General features: G+C 37.2%; 1 protein-coding gene across 2 annotated transcripts in view; it reads left to right on the top strand.

Moving 5' to 3' along the window:
- Window positions 1-22,447, top strand: part of LOC103618800 (protein cordon-bleu) — an 84,424-nt gene that overhangs the window by 49,368 nt on the left and 12,609 nt on the right. For both annotated transcript variants that reach the window (XM_017738729.1, XM_017738730.1), the window contains one exon: window positions 6,243-6,437. In XM_017738729.1, the coding sequence (XP_017594218.1) occupies window positions 6,243-6,437 (195 nt within the window). The remainder of the gene's footprint in view (window positions 1-6,242; window positions 6,438-22,447) is intronic.

The following is a 22,447-nucleotide window of genomic DNA, read 5'->3' as shown; positions in this document are numbered from 1 at the left end:
TCATTCAGTATTCATGTGATTTTTCAAATGGAAAATGAATTTTGAATATTGCTTCACTTCTTTTATATATACTATGTGCAAGAAGTATAACAAAAACTAAAGAAGGTTCTTGGAAGCTCTCTGTGGTCGTGCAACCTTGTCCTCAGTGTAGTGCAAGGGGCCAGAGTTAATACCCACACTTGTTCCCTGCTGAGAAATTCACAGTGAATCTAAGCCTCTTGGTGTGTTTTGGAAAACATTTTTCCTGGAGGCTTCCATTTTTCTAGATCCTTTCCTTGGGTGGTTGTTCTTTCAGCTTGGAAGCAGTAGGAGTTTCAAAGTGAACATAAATCAGTTGGAGCTGGAAACCAAGGTTGTACTCTTATCTGTAAAGACACTTTCCATCACATGAGCTTACCTAAGTGAAGGGAAGAAGGAATCATATAAGCTTCTAGGAAGGGAAATTATAGTTAAGGTATAAGGAAGAAAAATTAATGATGAAGATAGTTAAGAAGAAAAACAGCATAATTGCAGATGGTGTGGACCTGTGTCATAGGAAAATTTTAATAACCTCTACAGTGACAGACTGGTCTCTAGCATTGGGAGATAAAATGGATGATTTTGTATGGGAGGTGACCGCCTTGCACCTGGCACTGCTAGGATTTCTGATCAAAAAACTCTGTACTAAAACAAGAGGAATGTGGTCAGCCACACTGAGGGAGAGCTGGCAGGGGCACAGGAGACAGAATGTTCTCAGACATTTCTGGTTCTGGCTGTGTAAGTTCTGCTGTCTACCAATGGACCCTGACCACGAGATCTGGAACTGCTATCTAAATGCTCTGATAGGCTCATACAAGTGTAAGGTAGCTCTGGTTGTACAGACTTCAAACTACAACTCAAACCTTTTACAGTAAGAACTTGAGAGGCTACTTGCCAGGCATATAAAATCAACACAGTACAGCCTGTGTAAATAACTGTTGTGGGAATGAAATAGCTGCTTTGCTTTTATTATTGTGATGTGTGACCAGACAATTGCCTGCCAGTAGCAAAATGCAATGAGATAATAAAGCAGCAAAAAGTAAATTGCATTAAAATCCTTTTTATTTTTTTCCCCCTGTTCAGAACAGGAAAAGGTTTAACTTTTTTTTCCTTCTGACTGCAGACTGTCAGCACAAGTGCTTCAGGGAGTACAAAAAAACAAACTGTATTCAGTGTGGCTGGTTAGAAAGGAAAATCTGAGTAGTCACAATTTTTTTGTTTTGTTTTGTTGGGTTTTTTAACTGTGTCTCCCAGCAATCTCATGACTGCAGTATAATAGTTTAGTTTTTAAGCAGGAGCTTGGATTAATTCAGTTTCAGTGTTGTAGATTTTCGTGCTAGTATAAGTAATAGAGTATCATGGCAGGGAAAGCAGCCTCTAAGTTCAGTTTGTGCAGTAGGTCTGACATACCCTGTCTGACATCTCATATGGCCAGTTGTAATCACTTGTGGTGTCATTCAGCTAATCAATAAAAGTTTGCATTAATGGAGATTAAATGTCCAACAGGCATAAATATTCTTGCTGTCACTGAGTAGATGGATTTTTGCCTGCTCTAAATCTTACCTTTGGTATTTACCCATGGTACACTTGTAAAAAAAATTATATCCTTTATGATACTTTTAATTTTTGTCTCTATTTTGGAAAAAATAAAACCCTTACTTTTTGCTGATACATCTGGTACTTTGAGTGCTTAAAAACAGCTCAATTGATTACTTCTGATTTAGAAACTTCTGAGAAGGAAGTTACATAACAAGGCTGGGAGCTCAAATATGTGAGTTTTGGCAGAGAGCTGCGGAAGAAAGGCTTGTCTGTAGCAACCTCACAAGAGAAGAACTTGACATTTTGAAAAATTTTTATTGACTGGTGCGAACAGGGAACGGGAAGTCAAATCACTCTCACAGGCAATCTGCAGTCTTTTCCTTGCTGACCTTTAAATGCCACTTAGTGTCATCAGAAAGTTAAGGAAATGCTAATAACAGGGCTTTGGGTAAGAAAGTTATATATAGGGGACATCTTTTGAAAACAATCATAAGCTGATTTCCATTTCTGTGCACATCGGGTTTTGTAAAATGGAATTCTCACAGTAGTACAGTTATGTTTTTAATAGATTAATCTTACTTTTATTTATATATGACTTTAAAATTTTCAAAGTGTCCATAAGGTACCAGAACTTCCATTTATTATTGAAAAGGAGGTAGTATGAAAAAGATATTTTACAATTGCATTCTAGGTTGATGACCTTGGAACAGAGACTGACATCAGCTCTAGGCTCTTAAATTATCTTGTGTTGAGTTCAGCACGCTATGGGACTTTAGAAGTCTTGTGGAAAGCTGACTGCTCAGTGTCTTTTGAAAATGGGAGTGGTATGCCTACCTCACCAGGTTACTCTTAGCCTTCATACTTCTGTGTTTTTAGCAGTCCCTATTTTCCCTTCAAAAATATCTTTTTTGAAATTTCACTTAGAAGAAATGGTAGGAAAAAGTCTCAAAATTAAATTGCTGAACCCAAAAGAAAACACCTGGTACATTAGGGAAGAAGAAGGAAGTTCCTTGAATTTCAAAAGTTTAGTGAGAGGGAAAAAAACTATCTGACAAGTTTAACATGAAACAGTGATGGAACCTGATGGCACCATAGGTAGGTATGGCAGTTGTTTCTTGCTTCCTTCCAATATCTACTTCATGGAATTGAAGTGGACTCTAATCCATGGTTTTGCTTCAGTACATATTCCAAACCCTTGCTCAGCTAGTGTCTAACCTGTCTGCTGACCTACGCTTGTCTATCTGGTTTTGTGTTGGGTTTGCTTTAATTCAGGGGGAAAAAACAACCCCAAACCAAACTGTTTCTTTTTCTTGCTAGTTTGCATTAATTAATTGCTGTTTGAACTGGTAGCAAAGTGCTCGAACACTGGTGGTTTAACAAAGACTGTGATTTTTACAAGTTGGGAGACATTTTTGAAAGCTCTTTATATAAATTAGTTTCCATGAATTTTCTTTTTATGAATTGATTTTTCTTTTTTCCTTTTTTTTTGTTCACTTTTCTTGTGAAACATAGGGATTCTGTGAACTGATTTGGATTCTGAGCAGAGTATTCATGCTAACCTGTTTCTCAAATGAAATGGAGGATAAGGGCTGACTTTTTTAAGCCAGCAACATTGGCTGCAGTTCCTGAGCTTGGCTTTCCTCACTTACACTGCTGTAATTTGAGTAATTCAATTGGTTCTTTGATAAGAAATTAGAAAAACAAGAAATGAGAGATGGTTGGAGTATTTGGCATGTACATATCATGTCCCTGCAGTTTTGCTTGATTAATGTTGTATGCTCTTAATAGTTGCCTTGCTAAACTGCCTGAAAAACAATCCTCCAAAATCCCGTGATTTGGAAAGAAACTGCATCACATCTAACTCAACATAAAATATAAAAGCTGGATTAGGTGTTGTCTCTCTGTATTAGTTTTACGACAAAAGACAAGTCATGCCACAACCACCTGTCAGTGTTTTGTGTCCAGGGTTGTTTTTTTTTCTCTTAAAGCTAATGAAAATGACTACACACATGGGAGAGGTTGAAGGTCTGCCTCCAGTTAGGCAAAGCTCTTGTTGCTACATGAGAGGGCTTTCAAAACTAGTTTGCAATTGTCCTCATTCCATTCCCCTGGAAGCTGTGGCGAGTTTTTATTTTAGGGCAAGTGTCTTTACATGAGCATTCTTGAAATGCTCAGTAAGGGAATAATGGACTTGATATAAAGGTTGGACTTGGAAAAGAAAACATAGATGAATTTGCAAGGTTGTTTGGTTTTTTTTCTATCATTAAAGTCTTTTTATTATAAACTACTTATAGTATCATGGAAGTATTACCCTTTTTCCCCCCTGTATGTTCTGTTAGGAAATCCAAGCTTAAAAACAGAACAAACCAGCTTTAAACTGTTTAGTTGTTCATAACTGTATTCCTTCACAATGGCCTGTAGCTTTGAACAGGATTCTGATAGATCTTCACCCACAAGATCTTGTGATAGAATTGAATATTCATTTAAAAGTGGTTATGGCCTATAGTCTTACCAGCATCCTGTATTTGTAGTGCTAAGAGGGAAGTCTTAGGACTTTTTTATTATTTTCATACATCTTTGTCTGCAATTTCTCAACCGCTATATCCAGAAGGCTAAAGAACTAATACAGTCACTAAAGCATACCTGCAGAATCCACTTTGAAATTGTTTTGTTCAGTTGTTTTATAAATGTGTGAAAAGAGGAAACTACTTCGTATTTCACTCTGTGAACCCTGTCATTTCTGTAGGAGTAAACAAACTTTATTTGATAGTACCTTGTACAATATGCACTGATAATACTTAAAACTGGTAGCTTACAGATGAGATCATTATTTTTTCCACTGCCCAAGATACAGGGCCAAGACAAGACTATTTCTTTATTAGATTATACCTAAACTTTTAAACTCCACCTTCTACTTCAAACTTTTTTCTTTATTTACTAGAAGGGTAAAGATGTTCTTGATGCCATTCAATTCAGAGAAATTGATGATGAAAAAGGTGTGGCAAACACAGCTTTTAGTCAGAAAAGACTGGTTCCATGCCCCACTTGTGCTAAATACATTATTCCAAGATGAAGTGTGCTGTGCAGTGTGAAACATAAAAGTTAACAAAAGCATCTAAGTCAGTAATTGGTATCATATGCACAGTAAATGCAGGACAAGGCACGAATCTGTTTGCATTTCAGTTGCTTTCATGGGAATCTACAGAACATGGAACTTTACCAGGCAGTAAAGGAGCCTATATTATATATATTTCTGCATTGCTCTATTTTTTAGCTCCTTATGCTTTATACATGCTTCCTCAATGGTCCTAAAACTAAATGAATTGTGTTTTTAAGCTTGCTGCCCTGTGTTTTTAATTTTTACCTAAGCTTGAACTTGGCACTTCTGGAAAAAAACTATCTTTTTTTTTTTTAAAGTAATGGCATTTGGGGTGGCCTTTGGTTTCCTGCCAGTATGTATTCTGTGGTTTTGGACAAAATTCCACCAGAGAGCTTTATGTCCTACATGGGAGAGTTTTGTAAGTGTGGTAGCATGTTCTGTTGTGATAAGAACAGCATTATCAACCATGCTCATCAGCCTATGTTTCCAGAACTGCTATTCAGCTCCAGGTCATGGTGAAGTGGTATCAGTGGTGATTCCACAGGAGATATTTCTGGGAAGAAGTTACAGTCAAATAACTTAATTAAAAAGTAAAATCTTCAATTTAATATGGAAAGTTCTCTTAATTAAAAAATGGACAAGGTGACTCAGATTTTGAGGGAAAAGTTTTTGCATGGTTTTTATTAGCAGAATAAAATATGTATTGAATTTAAGAGTAAAAGCTAAAATTAAAATGGACATCCTCAAGCAATCCTACTTCTAATCTTTCGTATTTGTAGAGTTGCTGCTATCTAACTGGATATGTTTCTATTTGTATATAGATATAAAAATGTATTAAGGTTCTGTAATCCATTAAATTTTTTCCATTGATTTTATTAAGTTTTCAGTGAGAGCTAAATTAATTTTTAACAGTAAGGAATTACTGAAATAGTTTTCTGTTTCTCCTTTCATCTGGGTTTGTTAGAATCCAGAGTGGTGCCTGTCAGTAGGACTTCTTTTCACCAAGTTAAATGGCTGTTTTCAGTAGGTTGTAAGTGATTATGCTTGATTGTGCATGTAAATTGGGAATAGTTTAATGGTTGCAGAATTTCTCTTATATAAATCTGCAGAGAAGACTCAGGTAAATCAGGCAGATTGATAATAAAGTAGACAAGCCTGAGACACTGACAGCATTTTATTAATACAGTGTTCTCATTTAAAAGTAAATCTTGCTTCCAGAAATGTTTAACACTTGTAATTTAAATGTGACTGCAAATGCATTTGGATAACTGTAATTATGTGTCTTGATGTGAACTTTATATTTTAAATAGCAAGCAGCAGCAGTGTTCCCATCAATACTACTGTTAAACCGCAGTAGGTGCTTATCGCGCCTCCTGTCTTATTAATACCGCCTGTAAGTTTTGTTCCAGTCGACCTTTGGAAGTTTCCAAAAGTTGGAGTTCGCAATTCACCAGGTTTGGCAGGGGAACATACATGATTATTCATATCATTGTTTAAACGGTAACCAGATGTGTCTTGTTTTTCTTCTTTCTTTCCCATTGTCTTTAAAGAGTGATGTTAATCCAAGATGTTAATCCATTTACAGGGGTTTTCCACAGCACCAAATTCCCCTTCGGTGAATTCTCGTTCCAGTAGCCTGGGTTCATCACTGTCCCTTGGTAGCATCTCTGGAATGACAGCAAACCCAGAAGTGAAAAAGCGCAGAGCACCTCCTCCACCAGCTGCGACACCAGTATTGCCGAACGCGGAGGTGAGGGGACAAGAAGGGACAGCAGCACAGGTAACAGCTACACCACTGAGTGGGCTCCTTTGTCTGGTGTGCTGGGTACCATCAGTTCTTTCAGCAGTCCTAAAGCCATTCACAGGTATTTTGATTAGCTACAGCTGACCAAAACTCCATCTTGCAAGACAAAATTATTAAAAGCCTTAGTGTTTTGTACATATTTACTGAGCTCTCTTGAGACTGCCCCGAGCTTTCTCCCCTGTCAAGAGTCATTCTAAATCAGAAAAGTTTTGTGAGGCGTTATGCTAAGAGAAGGAGGGTAAAGAAAAAGCAAGGCAGAAAAGCTGGAAATTGTATAAGGTGACTAGGTATCCTTACTGGCCTGGGCAGTCCTGGAGAACAGGGGAAAGTTCTAACGAGAGATGAAAACCTTCAGCATATTGTTTTGTCTAGACACTTGTCTTAGCTGTCGCCTGTATCCCTGTTTCCAGTGCTGCCATGGGATACCAGAATATCTGCTCTGTTTTCTGAGTTGTGCTATGTGACCTTTTAAAGCAGTGCTCTGGTAGTGCTTTTATAAAAGGTCACCGTTCCGCAGTACATTATCGAGGATTAAACAGAAATGGGGGGAAACCTTTTTGAGGACCTAAGCCTTTAAAAAGAATAGAGCTAAGGGACGAGGAAATCGCTCTTGCTTTTATAGTGACACTCAGGTGTGTGTTACTAAACCTGCACAAACACATGAAGTCTTCTGGTTCCACCAGCAGCTAACAGTAATGCTGTCTAAATGTAAACAGTAGAAATCAGTGTGTAAAGCTAAATACGGGTGCCAAAGAAGAATGTAAGGAGTCAATATCATCAAAGCTGTGTAATGTGGACTGACTCTTATCTGCTTAGGGCTTGTCACCTCTACAGCAGACTGATCTTTGGAAAGCAAGGTGTCCAAGTGCAAAACGGAGTCAGAAAGGAATCTGAGTTCTCTATAGAGGGAGAGGAGGAGCAGCCTGATGCTGAGTCCCACTCCCTGTCACTCTCTTATTTATCTGCATTAAGACATATGTTAAATGCCTTCTTAAGTGAAGTATTGTGTAATAGAACTCGATCCACACTCTTGGTAAAGGATTGTGGATTTTTATTTTCCCATTCTTAGGATATCTGTGATTGCTGGAACTTAGCAGTGTTTCATCTTTCAAAATTGGAATATATGCCTTTGAAATAAAACTCATTTATAGACACAGCTGAAGAGAATTAACAATGTTTCTCTTGCAACATTTGTGCACTTTTTTTCTTAAAATTCCCTCTTGAAATTCCTATGTAAATATTTTTATGAGGTTTCTTACGTCCCCCATAGTTAAAGATTTAATGTGTTTAAGATAAATAGATCTTCTCACACAAAAATACTATGGTATTATATCTCCTAAGTTTATACAAGTGTGGTAATCGCAGACTACATTATTCTGCCATTCTCTTTGTCTGATCTCCCTGCAGTATGGCATGGAGATTTTAAATTTTGATGCACAATAACACTGCAAATATAAACTCTCTTTAAACATACTAACATTTCTATTTTCAACATTGTTGCAAATAGGCTAAAGTGTTGGTTTTCTGAAGCCATTGGGAGAAAAGTATATATTTTATTTATCACAAGTAGTACACAGTACAGTATCAATTTCAAATTCTCTTAGTCTGAAGGACAAACTACATTGAAGAAGGGAAACAGATAAAGGTTTTGTCAGAGGATTTTCCATAGCAAAGTTCATTTTGGGTAAAAGAAATGTCCTGTGTAGCTGACAAAGCCAGTGAAGACCACGGTAGAGGTGCTGGAGTATAGTTGGCTGCATTTGTTGAGTAAAGGACATCTTTCTGGGAATGATGGCATAGGTAAAAATGTTAGAGAGTTATGGTGTGTTTCTGAAGCTCCCAGGCTGAAAGTTGTTCAAAGGCTGCCATGTAATTTTAACAGGAATGAGTAGAATTGAAATAAAGCACAAGTTCCATGAAGCAATCAAAAACTGAGGGAAGAAATTAATTATTCAGTATTATGGGGCAAGGTAGCAACAGAGATATTGTTTATAAGAAAACCCAAACAGTTCCATTTTATCTACGTGCAGACAAGCCAGTTTGCTGTGAAAATAGAGTAAAAAATCTCAGGGTGTACGTTTATTTCTTTAGTTTATGGGAAAGAATTAGCGCTGATCTTTTTTTTTCAGGGAAGGACGTCAATTCCTTATTAATGGACTTCCTTCCAGAAAAAGATAAGATGTTTGTTTAGAAAACTTTATTTATGTGCAACTGTTACTAACAGGAAGATCCTGCAAAACGGGAACATTTTTATTTCCAGTGAAGCTAGCACACTAATAGAAAATGAAAAAGGTGGTATTCTGAACTTCCAGAAGGTTTTTTTTCTTTTTTAGCTGCCTGTTTCCATAAAATTGTGCAGGAAATAAAATACTGTAGCTGTTATGAACACCTGTAACTTTCCAACCCAATAAGCCTGTTATTTTTAACCCATTGTTATGCTCCAGGCAGACATGATTCTTTAGGGTTATAGATATCTCATCTCCCTGCCTAGTGGTTCCAAAAAGAAATTTCTATGTGTCTGAAGGCTGGGGTGTTTTAGTTTATGCTGTACATTTAGATTTTCTCCACTCCCTTTTCTGGATAGGTGACTTAATGCAATATCATTTTACCATCTTGCAGCTTTTGTTCCTGTAGGGCTTAGAATAATTTATCTCCTTGTGGATAAGGTCCCGGCAGTAACTTTATTTACTTTTTAGTACAGCAGCATAAGTTTTCCATGCCTATTTAAAGGTAGTGTTCCCTCTGTAACTGTTTTAAATCTCCCCTAGAAAATATTCATGTCTGTTCAGAGTGTGCTGAACATGCACTAAGTAGTATGCAATGGAATGCAGAGTCAAAGGAGTCTGCAGATTTCTGCCCTGGAGAATTCACCCCTGGTTTTTTTTTAAACGTCTTCCAAATGATGCTATTATAGAGTGAGAAGTCACTTGAAAAAATAATCTTCAAACAGTCAGGGTATATAACAATAATTCCAGGACAAAATCCAGTAGGTTTGATGCTTACAAAGCAAGGAGGTCCTCTCCTTTCTTAAGTTGCAACACGGAGCCCACACTGTCCAAAGAGTAGAGCAGAACAAGGTAGGGATGAGTTAAAACTGAACACCCTGTGCAGTCTTTGTTGTCTGTCACAGCACTCCAGAAGATGTGCTGGCAGAATTTGGGGCCACCTTCAGGTAAGCATAGTGTAAACTGATTCTGGCCCCCGCCACGCCCCCAAAAAAGCATGCACCATATAAACAAAATATAAGAGAAGGTCTGTATGAGTATGACATTGTAGACAGAGTACACAGAGAAAAGCCACACGTGAAATCTGACAGAATTACAGGCATCTCCTTAGAGGCTTATTCAGTCATCTCTCTTTAAAAGAAACATGTAAAAGAAATGTGTTTTTCTTGGAAAAAATACCCTTTTGGAAGAACCTGAAAGAACTGTGAAATTGAGTATTTGAGTCTTTAGGAAGTCAAGTGTATTGTGCACTGGCAAATTAGTTTATGGGAATAATTACTTTTTTTGTTTTTTAACATGTATGGGGAATATACAGAAATTGGAGTGGGGGAGATAAAGTTGGCCTCAAGCTTATCTTCAAGGGCTTTGTCTATGAAATGCAGTGGTTTATTCAGAAAAAGTTAATGGGTTTTTTTAGAGACAGCATAGAGTTAGAAGTGCCTTCGTGAGTATAAAAGCTCTGATAACTTCAAAAGTCAGAAATGCAACTTGTAGACTGTGATAAAGGAGCTGTGTGTTACTTCAGCTGCTATCATTTTCAGAACAGAAATATAATAGGGAATGTAATATATATAATGTAATATAATAGGGAAATGTAACAGGAGGCATCAGGGATTTTTTACTAGCCAGTCAAATTCCTGTACTAATAGAAGAATGGAACAGTATATCAGATACAGTAGTCTAAAATTTGTTTCACAGACTTTAATTTTAGTTGTTATCTGGCAAGACAGTGGGCTTAAATAAAAAATGTGTTGATGTTTTTAGTGCAGGTGAAGAACTGGAATCACACTTTTAGAAGGTTACATTAATGACCAACACAATTTTCAGGTTTATTTCTGTTTTTATGTAGTCTCCTGTATGTTGCTACAGATGAACTAATGTATATAGCATACTCTGTGGGGTTTTGCTCTGCTTCTTACATTCCTCTCTTCTCCATTTAGATCTCAAACTTGGGTTGCTGGGGACAATTGTTGACTCTGAATTATTAGTCAAGGCCGTATTTTAGAGCAGAATAATTGCGCCCAGTGTTTGATCAAGGCTGATATTTTCTCACTAGTTATAACTTACTCATTGAAGAGTCTTACTCATCTGAATAAAAAAGCAAGAGAGTGAAAAGAGAGCCACAGGTTTATTCTCATCATTTCTGGCAATTTTCTTTCCCACTGTCCACAGTTAAAATAAAACAATTTTATACCTAAATAAGAAGTTTGGCTTTAAGAGAATCATCATAATGTGAACAAATGTTAATGAGACTTTCATATATTTTCTGGAGAAATAAGATACACTAAAAATCTGCCAAAAGTCTTGCTTATATAAAAGATATTTTCAGCTATGCTTTTGTAATCTTAGGGGATGATCTCTTATACTGACTGCCACCTAGGGTGGTCCTCCCCTCCCTTCCCCTCCCTGAAATACTTGAAATGACACTGCAAATGAGCACAGCATATAGTGAAAACATACCTGGAATTCATTCTGCCTGCAAGAGCCACAGAATAATCTTCAAGCAGTAAAAATAAAGGAGAGGCAGTAAAGGAAATGTATGATTAATTAAATATTGAAATCACAATTAACATATTAATTTTTTTCAAAGTGTTATTAAACTGTAGACTCATCCAAATTTTTAGAATCAGTCCCTGAATTTGCAGTTCTTAAATTTCTCATGTGTATGTGTGTATGCTACAGGCATGGACTTGGAACCTACTTGGAACTGTGACTCATTATCTTCTTTAGAAGTAAGATCTATTTTAAAACAGTGGCCAAGATTTTTAGAAATTGTTAGCTCAGCTGTCCATAATTAGGAAGCTGATTTTGGAGCTTGATGTTTTCTGAACTTTTAAGATGTCAGAAGCTACGTCTGGTTGCTCAGCAACTCAGTATCTGGCCACTCTGATTTTAATATCATATTATTTTTCAGTGTACCACCTTCTGTCGCCAAAGGAGTTTAAATTGAGGTTGTTAATACAAAAATCGGAGCAAAGCAAGCATTTCTTCCAATAATGTCCCCCCAGCACAGCAGGATTTTTTGCACAGTTGTCTTTCATGCATGTTTGCATGAAGTGATACCATCTTACTTCTTTATACTCTAATGCCACAGATTTCTGGTTTGCTGCCTGCAAGGATAATCTTGATTGATATAAAATCACACTGTTGCTGTTGTTCTCCTCAGGATTCCAAAATGACGTGCTTCCCTGTGGCTGCAAATTAAGCCTTAAAGCCATGAACACACATCCTGTAGAACAATGTAGAGTAAGTTTTTGCTGCGTACATCTCTGTCAGTATGGATGCCACCAGTAGATCTCTCTGTCTGTGTGCCCTGTGAGTCCTAAATCTGCTTTGTCCCTGGGTATTGCTAATAAATCTGATATTTCAAATAGTAATACTCCTGCAGTTGGCTTTCCCTCTGAGAAACAGCCAAGTCTTCAGGAAGAACCTGTGTTTGTGTGGATGACAGCCTTTTTTCCTCACAAATTTTCTTGGACTATGAGAATCGTCATTTTATAAGAGGATCATGATACCAGCAGGCACTGCAGTTGTAGGAAGTTGAGGGACAGAAGAATCACAGCTGAATGAGAACACCTGCCATGGCTGTTACTGAACTGAGAGTTATTGTAGGCAGCTGTCTAAAACCCACTTAATTAACACCACCTCTAGAAGCACAGTACTCTTACCAGCTTATTTTCTTCTAATTCTTCCTTTGTGCATCTGCTATAATTTATTTTTGTCTAAAGTTCACTCTGATCAGAGTCCTGTGTCCCAAGAGGAAAACTTTCAAATTAATTTAGATTTACCTGGTTGGTTGAACCTACTTTTTGTAGAAAATACAGTGGTCCTGCTTGAAGGAGGGGTATGTTTCTTGTTCTCCAACAGGATCCATTTATGCTATAGGTATTTTCTTCCATTCTACCTTGTACTTTATTTCCCTACTTCTGTATAAGGTGCAAGGTAATGAGCAGTTCATGGGGGACGTGTGACAAATGTATTCTGTTTTAATAAAAAGCCCAGAATTCAACAAAAGGGTGGATGGATTCAGATTCCTTATCTCTCTATCATAGGTTACACCTAAACCAGAAATGTCTACTAGAAGTCAACAAGATATGAATGTGTGCTTTTTTTATCATCTTTTAGAGAGGAAGGGAGGTTTCTCTTGACTCAAAGGTCTTCTGGGTGAGGTCTTCTCAACCTTTTTCTTATGACACATTTCCTTTCTCCTTTAAGTGTTCTGTGAATGTATTTTCATTTTGCTTTGTGGGTTTTTTTCTGTGGATCATCCAGAAGTCTCCTTTGAGAATAACAGATACATTTTTTCACATTCTGAGGAAGGATGCAATGAATCAGTTTTTGCTGTAGGAAAAAGCTGTTTTTCAAAATGTGTCTTTTATTTCTACAACCTACTGCACCTTCTAAGTTACTTCTCAAGTTTTTATAAGTTCCCTGAGGATATGAAAGCAGGATTAATTCAGAAGGAGGAGGGAGAACACTTGACTGACTTTTAAATTTGTTTAAAATGTTGATTTAAAGTTAATTAATGACTGGGTTTATATGCCTTTTTTAATTGTTCTGATTTAGATTTTCTTTTTGTGCACAGAGGCCTGAAATGTGAATGCTGCATGTTATTTTTAGAAGTGTCTTTGCCTTTGTTCATTAACTGAGGATGTCATAAGTGGTAGCTGTGATTTTCTCCAATCTTTGTGGCAGACTTGTTAGAATTCTCAAGCAATATGTGTTATCTCCCAACAGCATTTTTGTGATGAGGGCAGGGATATTGAATCTTTATTAAAGAAGCTCTTTGTCTGGAACGCTGTTCAAATCCCCAAGTTATGTAAGCCTTAAAGAAGGAAGCTAGTTTTTTGTATTAGAGTTTGGATATTGGGTGCTGGAGTGCACATTTTACTGCTGTAGGATGCCAAATTAAGAGGCTGAGGACTTGTTAGACAATTGGTATGGGGCAGTATTTTGATAAGGTCAAAGGGGCTGTGTGTCTTTCTCTCTCTCTCTCTCTCTCTCTGTTGATACAGATAATTATTGATAAACCAATTAAGAATGGAGATTATATTTGTTTTATTTGTTTCTGTGTTTCACATCAAATTCATGTAGCAATTGGCTTATTTTGGATGTACCAGACTGTAAATACTGCATGGTAATTACAAAAATTTTCCATTAGGCTTTTAGTGTCTATGGGGTTTTTTTGTGCTTTTCTTCCAGTCGTTTTACCTGACGTTTTATTTAGAAGCTAATTTATTTCATTTGTGCATTTCTGTAGATGTTGAGAGTTTATTGGTATCATGGAGTCTTTTTCCTTTGTTCATGGAACCATATAGAAATAATTTATTTTGTCTTACTCTTTGGCCAGAGAGTTGCCTGTTATTCTGGGATGGTAAAGCAGTTGAACTTGGCTTAACATTTTTCACAGATTAAGGTTACTGGCACAGACAGATGATGAACATCAAGCTTGTCCAATAACAGAGATAAGGAGTGCACTTCAGTTCTTTGTCTAAGGAGCGCGCTGTAGTTCCTTTGTCTGAACAGCAAATGTGTGAAGTATTCTCAAGATGGTGCACCAGAGACTGCAGTGCTATCTGAAACAGGAAAGATTGTATAAAATAACTGCGTCTGTATTAAGTCTCTTTCTACTATGTGGAGCAAAGAAATAGAGAAAAAAATTACTCAATAATACTGTTAAATACTGCCAATGCCACATTCTAGGTTGTCATGAAGAAATTCAGAGAAGATAGGTGAAAGGTAGAGTTGGTGTTTGGAAAGCATAAGAGATATAAAAAAAAACCCCAAGCCTCCTTATCTGGCTTATATACTGGAAAAATTACTAGAAATATAATAGAGAATTTAACCAGTTGGCATCTTTGTGAAGATAATGAATAGGGTAAATGTAGCTTTAGTAAAAAAGAAGCCCTGCTTTACAACTCCTTTACAGTGCTTTTGCATTCAGCAAACAGATGGGTGTGATCTGGTTGATACAGTCTGTCTGGGTTTCCACAAAGCTTCCAAGTTCCCTCATCAAGGATTTCATAAGGAAACCAAGTCTCAGTTCCATAATAAGGAAGATCATCTTACTCTTAAATAACAGACAGTAAAGAAAAGTTGCAGGTTAGGACTAAATGATCTCCTCATCTGTGGTGAAATGTTGCAGCAGCCTTGGAGTATTTGAGCATCCATGTTGATCATATTAAGAAGTGAGGCGAAAAAGAAACAGTAAAGTGAAGAAGTTTGTTGCTCCTGCTTGAGTTATCTGGATAGCAAGGACCAAGGCTGAATATGACACTAAAAGTTTACATGGGCTTAAGAGGAGATTGAACAAATGCTGCATGGATGACAAATCCGTTACGAATTTTGAAAGATAAATCACACCAGGAAGTCCCTGAAATGAAGGCGGCTGGTGGCTGCAAAAGTATTTGGGAGAAGGTAGTACTGAATGTACCTTTCCTCTTCTGCTGCTATCTTGTAGGTACCTGCTACAGTCTAATAAAGAAGCCTGAGCAGAATCCTTGATCTAACCCATGCGTCTATTTTTGGAGAATACTGAAGAGAGTCGTACTCAAATAATTGTCTAATATGATCTGATATCACTCCAGAAAAGTCACAGGCAGCATTCACAATGACTTCACTAGGTCTTCTTATCTGTGGTAATTTGATGACCAGAAAAACATGTTTCTCATTAAATACAGAAAGAGCTGCCTTTGATTACTATTCCCAGTCATCAATCTCTTTGTTTTGTACTCCTAAGTGCAAAACTGCATTTGCAGAATGAAACTGGAAGTTTTGCCAATAAATCATAGGACCAATAAGAATTTTGCACCATGAACCCTAAAGCAACTTGCCTGGTATACATTTTACAACTTGATGGTGTAACTGCAGTATCAAAGAGCCCCGCAGAGCTCTGAGGGTCATATTTGCAGGTCCCTTGAGCTGCATCTCAAAATACTGAGATGTACTTATGTAGCTCATACTACAGGTGGCTGGGAGCTGTCTGGGTGATGTTCAGTGTACTCTACAGGACATGTGCCTTTCACTGACAACATAAAAAGCAGCGTGAAAGATGTGGTCCCTTTGCATTTGAAATCAGTATCGGCTCCAGTTGCATGCCAGATATATTCTCTGGGTTGCAGGTCCTCTGAGGAAGGAACTGTTGGGACACTTCTGTCTTGTGCGGTGACAGGGCTATTGTTTTACTTGGAATATGGTGATATTTCTACCTTCCAGGAGAAAGAAAGTCAATCTTTTTGGGTGTTTCCTCCCTCTATCCACTTTTGCTTGAAGGACCAGACAATATTTTTTTAAGAGTGTGTAAGTGTGGAGCTTTTCTTAATGACTTTCATTTAATTGCTTTGTTGAAAAAGCCATGTACAAACTGTTGCCGTTCACAGACATAAAATTCTGTGATGACATACATTAAGTTTTATAGAAACGATAGTCCCTGTAATCAGTCATAAACCTGGAAATTTTTATATATTTCATACTTCTACTGGAGCTGAACCTGGCTAGTGCTATCCGATTGTAAAGACCATTATCAAGGTGTACCAGAACCAATTAGTAGAAACAAGAGTGAGTAGTAAAAGAAATCTCTGGTCTTTAAAATGCCCTATACCATGGTAAATGACTAAGAAATTAAAACTCAACAATTAATTTCCAATTTGAAGGTGGTTTGTTCATTTTTTAAAGAGCTTTTAAAGAGCTTTTAAACATGATATTCAGTTATCTGAATGAGAAATATCCAGACTTGTTCATGTCTTACAAAACAATAATGAGATGGCAAACATGAAGCCAGCTGACAGCACATCAGATAATGTTTGCTGTGCAGTTTGGATGCTTAATTTAACTAACAGCTGCACTTTGGTTTGGATAAATGATGCAGGCCCAAATTAAAAGAGTAAAGTGCAATGATGGCTGAAGGCTTATCTTGCTGTCATGTAAAGCATGAAATTTAGGAAGGCTAAAAAAAGCTGCTAGAGAAAGGGAGTAATTTGTACTTCTTTTTATGATAGAAACAGCTCCAAAAATTAATTCTGGTGTATGCGCACTTAAACACATTAATTCTTTTAAAGTAGTTATTAAAAACTACAGCTAAATGATGCATGCAGTGTAGTGACTACTTTCTCAACATCTCCAAAGAGTATCAGTTAAGGGTATGTTATATTTTAGTACTGTATTACAGAATTTTCTTCTCCACACCACTAAAGAAACTGTTGTTTCAGTCCAAATTGCCACCCATCCTCCTTACTGCTCCTAATGCTCAACTTCATTTTGCTGCACTTTTATTTACTAACAGCATATGTCTCATTAAAAAAAAAAAGGCAGAAAGCATTTTAATAACTTTAGGCAACACGTTTTTTAAGCAGCCAACTTATTTTCCAGCAGCTTTTTTGTCCCTCCTTATCTTCCAACTGTTTTTTCCTGTAATTTTAAATAGAGTAAGGTGTCGCAGTGTGATGAATTATTTAAAAGGAATCTAAGCTTTCTCAGTCAAGAAGTGATTAACTACAGTTGGTCATATTTTTTCCTGAAGCTTGGCCAGTATGAACTAGGATGTTAGTTCAGATTTTCAGTGGAGGTTTTCATGTTAGCAAGGTACAGCCTCTCAGAAGTGCAGTTGGAGGTAAGACTCATTTTGGAGCATCCCTTTGAGAGTCTGTCTTTACTCAGATAATGTTCACAGTCAATAGGTTTTGCACCAGAAGAATTTAAAATTTTGAGGTCTGCTGTAAAACTGTCTTTTTACAATGTAAGAGGAATCCATTGTGTGGCTTTCTTGCAGTTTTAGAAATACGGTTTCTGAATCTTTGCCCAGGAAATAGTAGCAGTGTCAGTTCAGTGGTGGTTTAAATTGCTTACCTGCTTTAACTGAAGGCTGGAATTTGTGAAATGCTGAGTATTTCACTGTTTGACTTGGATAGGCTGTTACTTTAGAGGGGTGGAGAATGTAATTACAAAATTTTGTAAGATTCCTCCATGGTCTACTTTCCTATTGTTTTCTGGAAAATAGTCCAGTCCTGCACTCTAACCTGTGTAGATATAATCTCTGAATTGACATCAAAGTTGGAGTGACCTGGTGATGGTTAACATATATGCAAGAACACAAGCAAGGTGAGCTTACAGTGTCTTTATATTACAATTTAACGTGCATAACATAATAACCATGCGAAAATGCAAGATTTGTTTGGCAGGAGGACTTCTATTTTTTTGCAAGAAAACATATGTCTTGAGAGTTGAATCCTTGAATTATGTGCAAGAAAAATTCTTGGAACAGTCTTTTTTCCAGCATCAATAGCGTTCTTGATCTTTTGCAATAATCCAGTTGCTTCTGGCTGTGAGTTCATGGTTCACCTGCCAACTGTTTCTGAACAGACTATACTACCTGCCTTGGGAATGATACCACAACTTACCATCTGGTGAGATCATGATAGTATCACTTGACCTCCACATGTGGTCTCTGTCAAGCACTTCATTGAAAACTGGCAAGACATTAGGGCCGGAACATACTGTTCTATGCAGCCTGAATTTTGGCAGGGTTGCAACGCTCAGTAAGTAAACTTCATCTGGCTTGCGAGTCTCAGACAAATAGAACAGGCTGATGTCATCGTAAGCTTTAACTCTCATTAAAGAAGAAAGTATGTGTCAAGTAATTATGAGGCTTTGTTGGGCACAGTATTTAGGGGAAGTTAATAGACAAAGATCATTTTGAGCAGCAAGACTTCTGAAGAGCTGGCATTCAGTGAGCGATGAAAAATGACTCTAACACTGTGCTTAATTTAGAAACTGGGTTTGCATCACTTTTCAGACTTTGCTTCTAACTCCACCTGACACAGTTCCTAAATTAAAAAGGTAAAAAATTACAGAATAGATAAATTAACAAAGTAAATATGTGCTGTGTAAATCAGGTTTCATTTTCTGGCTTAATAGCATAGTCAACATTTAGCCAAATAAAAAAACAAGGGAAAACATCACAAGTATAATAAAAAAAGAAAAGTTGTTTTCTGCTACTTCATTGTTAGGGTTAGAAGGGACCTCTGGAGATCATCCAGTCGAACCCCCCTGCGAAGGCAGGGTCACCTAGAGCAAGTTACACAGGAACACATCCAGGTGGGTTTTGTCCCAGACAGGGAGACTCCATGACCTCCCTGGGCAGCCTGTTCTCAAGGAAAAGAAATTCTTCCTCATGTTGAGGTGCAACTTGTGTTTTAGTTTATGTCCATTGCTCCTCATCTTGTCGCTGGGCACAATAAAAAAAGAGTCTGGCACCATCCTCTCTAAAGTTGGCATAGGTCACAGAGAAATAGACACCTCATTTCATTTTCAATGTGCCAGTCTTAATGAGAATATAATTTTTCAGCTCCTGAGAACCAGCAGACAACCCCTGAGTCCTGCTCAGCTCTATGTTGCTGACACTTCCAGGTGTGGATAACAAGCAGTGTGCCATGATGGGTTCCTCAAACAAGTCTTCCTAGCAGAGTGTATTTATAATTTTGGATAATAGAATCTTACACTTGTGGGGGATAGCTTGATGTAGAGCCATGTTATGCTACTGTCCTAGTAATATATCTAACTGACACTGTGGTACCACTCTGCTATTCTCCTCTCTTCTTGCTTTCAGAAGAGTGTGGAAATACAGGGGCTTTTGGCTGGCATTCATAAGTGCAGGCCAGAACTAGACTTGAGTGGGAATTTGAAGGGGACAGTGGGAAGGTGTGGCACAAACTAGGTGATTGTTAAGGGTCCCTTCTAACCCAAACCGTTCTGTGGTCCTATCAAGTTGGAAAAGAAACAGAATCTATCACTTGCCTTACTACCTAAACCACGTTTCCCAGACATTCCGTGTGCCTGCGGAAGGAGAAGGCTGATCAAAGTGGGTAGAACACTGGAAATAATCAGATATATTTTTCTCTAAATTGAGAAGACTGCCAAAGTGATTGCCTAGGACTTAGTGCTAAGCTCTAGAAATACAACTTGGCTATCTCTACAGAAGAAAATGTTAAGTCTAGAGGGAAACCTAAGCTCCAGGGAAGTATGTAGTTTATCGGAAGTAAAAAGGATAGTGTTCTCCTTGATCCTTGTCATGTTTGTGGGAATTCCCTTCCACTTTCTAGCCATAGCAGATTTTAGGCTACAGCCCATCCTTTTGGCAGAAAATTGGACAAAGATGCAAAATAATTTCTGCAAATCTTCGTGATAATCTCTGAGATTTTTAAGGACAGACAAGCAGCCAATCATCCAGCCTACAATCCAGGGTGTGAGACTGTGAAAGAAAAGACAATGTATAAAATCCTTAGTCTAGTGCCTTCCCAAAAGGAAGTCTCTTAAAAAGATGACATCATATCAAATTCATTAACAAAGGTGTCAGAATAAATATGAACTGCACTGCTACTGTGCATCTTACATTCTTACTAATGTTCATTTGTTCTGTTAATTGTATAGTTCTAACTAAAAAGATGAGCACAAGTATGAGATTAAAATCTGGGGGTTGATTTTGCCTTTTTTGTTTAACTTCTCTAGAGGAGAAATGAATCTTGGTAACAAATTAATTTGTGGTGGTTTTAAAATGTGATTTTTAAGTGATTGAGGGTTTTTTTGTTGGTTCTCCTCCCCCCCCCCCCCATGAAGACATAAATAAGGAGGATTACATTGTATTCAGAGAAAGAGAGGAAATTCAATTCTTTGCCAAAGCAAACATCCGCAGACTTGTGTAGTCTACATGTTTCAATGCATGTGAAAATATTTGGTGTTGTAGAGTGATTTCCTTGAGTGGAAATAATACTGCAGCTAGAAATGAGATTTTGCAAAGAAGGAAATCACAGCTATCTTAGTAATTTAACATCTCAGATTTGTTTATGGATAGTTTCCTGTCTGACACATTTAACTGAACAAGTTAAAGTGTTTAAAGATTAGAATGACATTAATTTTTAACTGCCCTTGACTGTGACATTTCACAAAGGGTGTGTTCTATAAAAACAGACGGAAAAATGAGCTTGCCCCTTCACCTTGTACTGGCTTTCTTGTGTTAACTGATTTAGCTTTCTGTCACCAATCAGCCAAGTATTCAAGGACATTTTGTCTTCTTCATTTTATGAATAAAATAGCACAAGAACATAGATATTTCTCTAAAATCCAGTAATGCTAAGCTCTTACCTGTTATTGGGACCAAGGTGTTTTTGCAGTCAGGACTTGATTTTTGATACCCAATACTAAATTTTGTTCAAAAATTCTGTTTAACACCAATAAAATAAGAAAAAATTATTCTGAAATTAGGCATCTTAGGCAAAATGATGCAAAATATTGTGATATCTGGTTAAAATAATAATGATAGGGGATTTTCAGAAGATGGATGCAGTTTGCACTCTAGTTTCCCACAGTGCCTGAGCACCTCCAGCAGCAAAGCAGCTCGGAAGCTGAGGCAGGGAGTACAGCTGGGATGCAGCCATCAGGTGAGACAGACACCTGCACAGTACAAGGACGCACAGGGCTGAGTTTCAAAGTCAGGAGGAAGCCCCCTAATAGAGAGTGGTGTTGTCAACGGCTGAAACATGGCTATCCTGTTCCAAGAGCTGCTTGCTATTATTGTGGACTTAAACTCCCATCTAAATTTGTTCTCCAGGAGAGTGATGTGTCCAGAGTTACACAAGCTATCGTGTCTGGTTGGTCTGAATATCAGTCTTGCTACCCCAACATACTTACTCATATGGCTTACTTAAAACTAAACCTATTATTATTTATTTTATTTTCAGGCTTGTGAGGTCCAAGACTGAAAAATTAACATGTACAGAAGTAAAATGATCAATGCAGAGAAACTGCTTGCTAATTTCTGAAGTGTAGTTATTTCTATGCATTTTATTAAAATGACAAGTTTTCCAAATAATACCCTTTTTACAAGTGACTCCTTGTGCTAGATTTTTTAGTATCTCTGTTTCTTTTTTTTTTTTTTGGTAATATGTTGTTGTATTGCATGGGATCCTAGTAAGTATTTTAAATAACCCACACAAATGCATTCTGCAATGTAAGGACACATTTCTGGGAGACATCAGGCTACTGCTTTTGAACTCAGATTCTAATATACTTGTGTCTTAGTGCATTTGTGTACTTATGGATTAAACATTCATTTTTTGATCAAATGAAGCAGGATACCACCCAGTAAAGAAAGAAGGTAGGTAAGTTCAGTGCTGAATAGACAATTTTATTCATGTAGCTTACAGTAGTCACCTCATGAGTTGTACATACACAGGGTTTTAAGTGTTCACTGAATTTTCCTTTGTCAGTATATGCCAGTGAAAAGACTAATAACGTATGACCTGTCCAGGGAATATTAGACATATGAGTAAATGTTGTTTAAGGCGCATTAATGGTCAGTTGGGACTTCTTGTGGTTTCTAGTGCTAGACATGTTGAAGCATCTGTTGCTTTGTGAAAATGCAGAATCAGCTGGGCTGAATAGCTTTTATATCATCAAGTTTAGCTGACAGATTTATGTCTCCATTCTGTAGCTGAAAGATTTATCTCTCTGATTTTCCTAGAACGACTCCTCTTGGATCAAAATATTTACTTCTCAACTGCTTTAAGTTATGTCCTAGGAAAATATCTTTAAATCTAAACCCATAAATCTTACTTACATACCAATCTACCACTTGTCTTTCATAGAATATTATAAAGGATTAATCCAGTTATGGTTATATCAAGAGTTTAAAGCCTATTAATAAAGCATGTGTCTTTTTTTCTTTTAGAACTTCTTGTAAAATGGCTCTTAATTATTTCAAGATTTCCT

This window comes from Corvus brachyrhynchos, unplaced genomic scaffold (assembly GCF_000691975.1).
Source record: "Corvus brachyrhynchos isolate BGI_N302 unplaced genomic scaffold, ASM69197v1 scaffold23, whole genome shotgun sequence".
NCBI lineage: Eukaryota > Metazoa > Chordata > Aves > Passeriformes > Corvidae > Corvus > Corvus brachyrhynchos.
The sequence above is the reverse complement of the archived record's forward strand: the minus strand, read 5'-3'. Positions and strand labels throughout refer to the sequence as shown.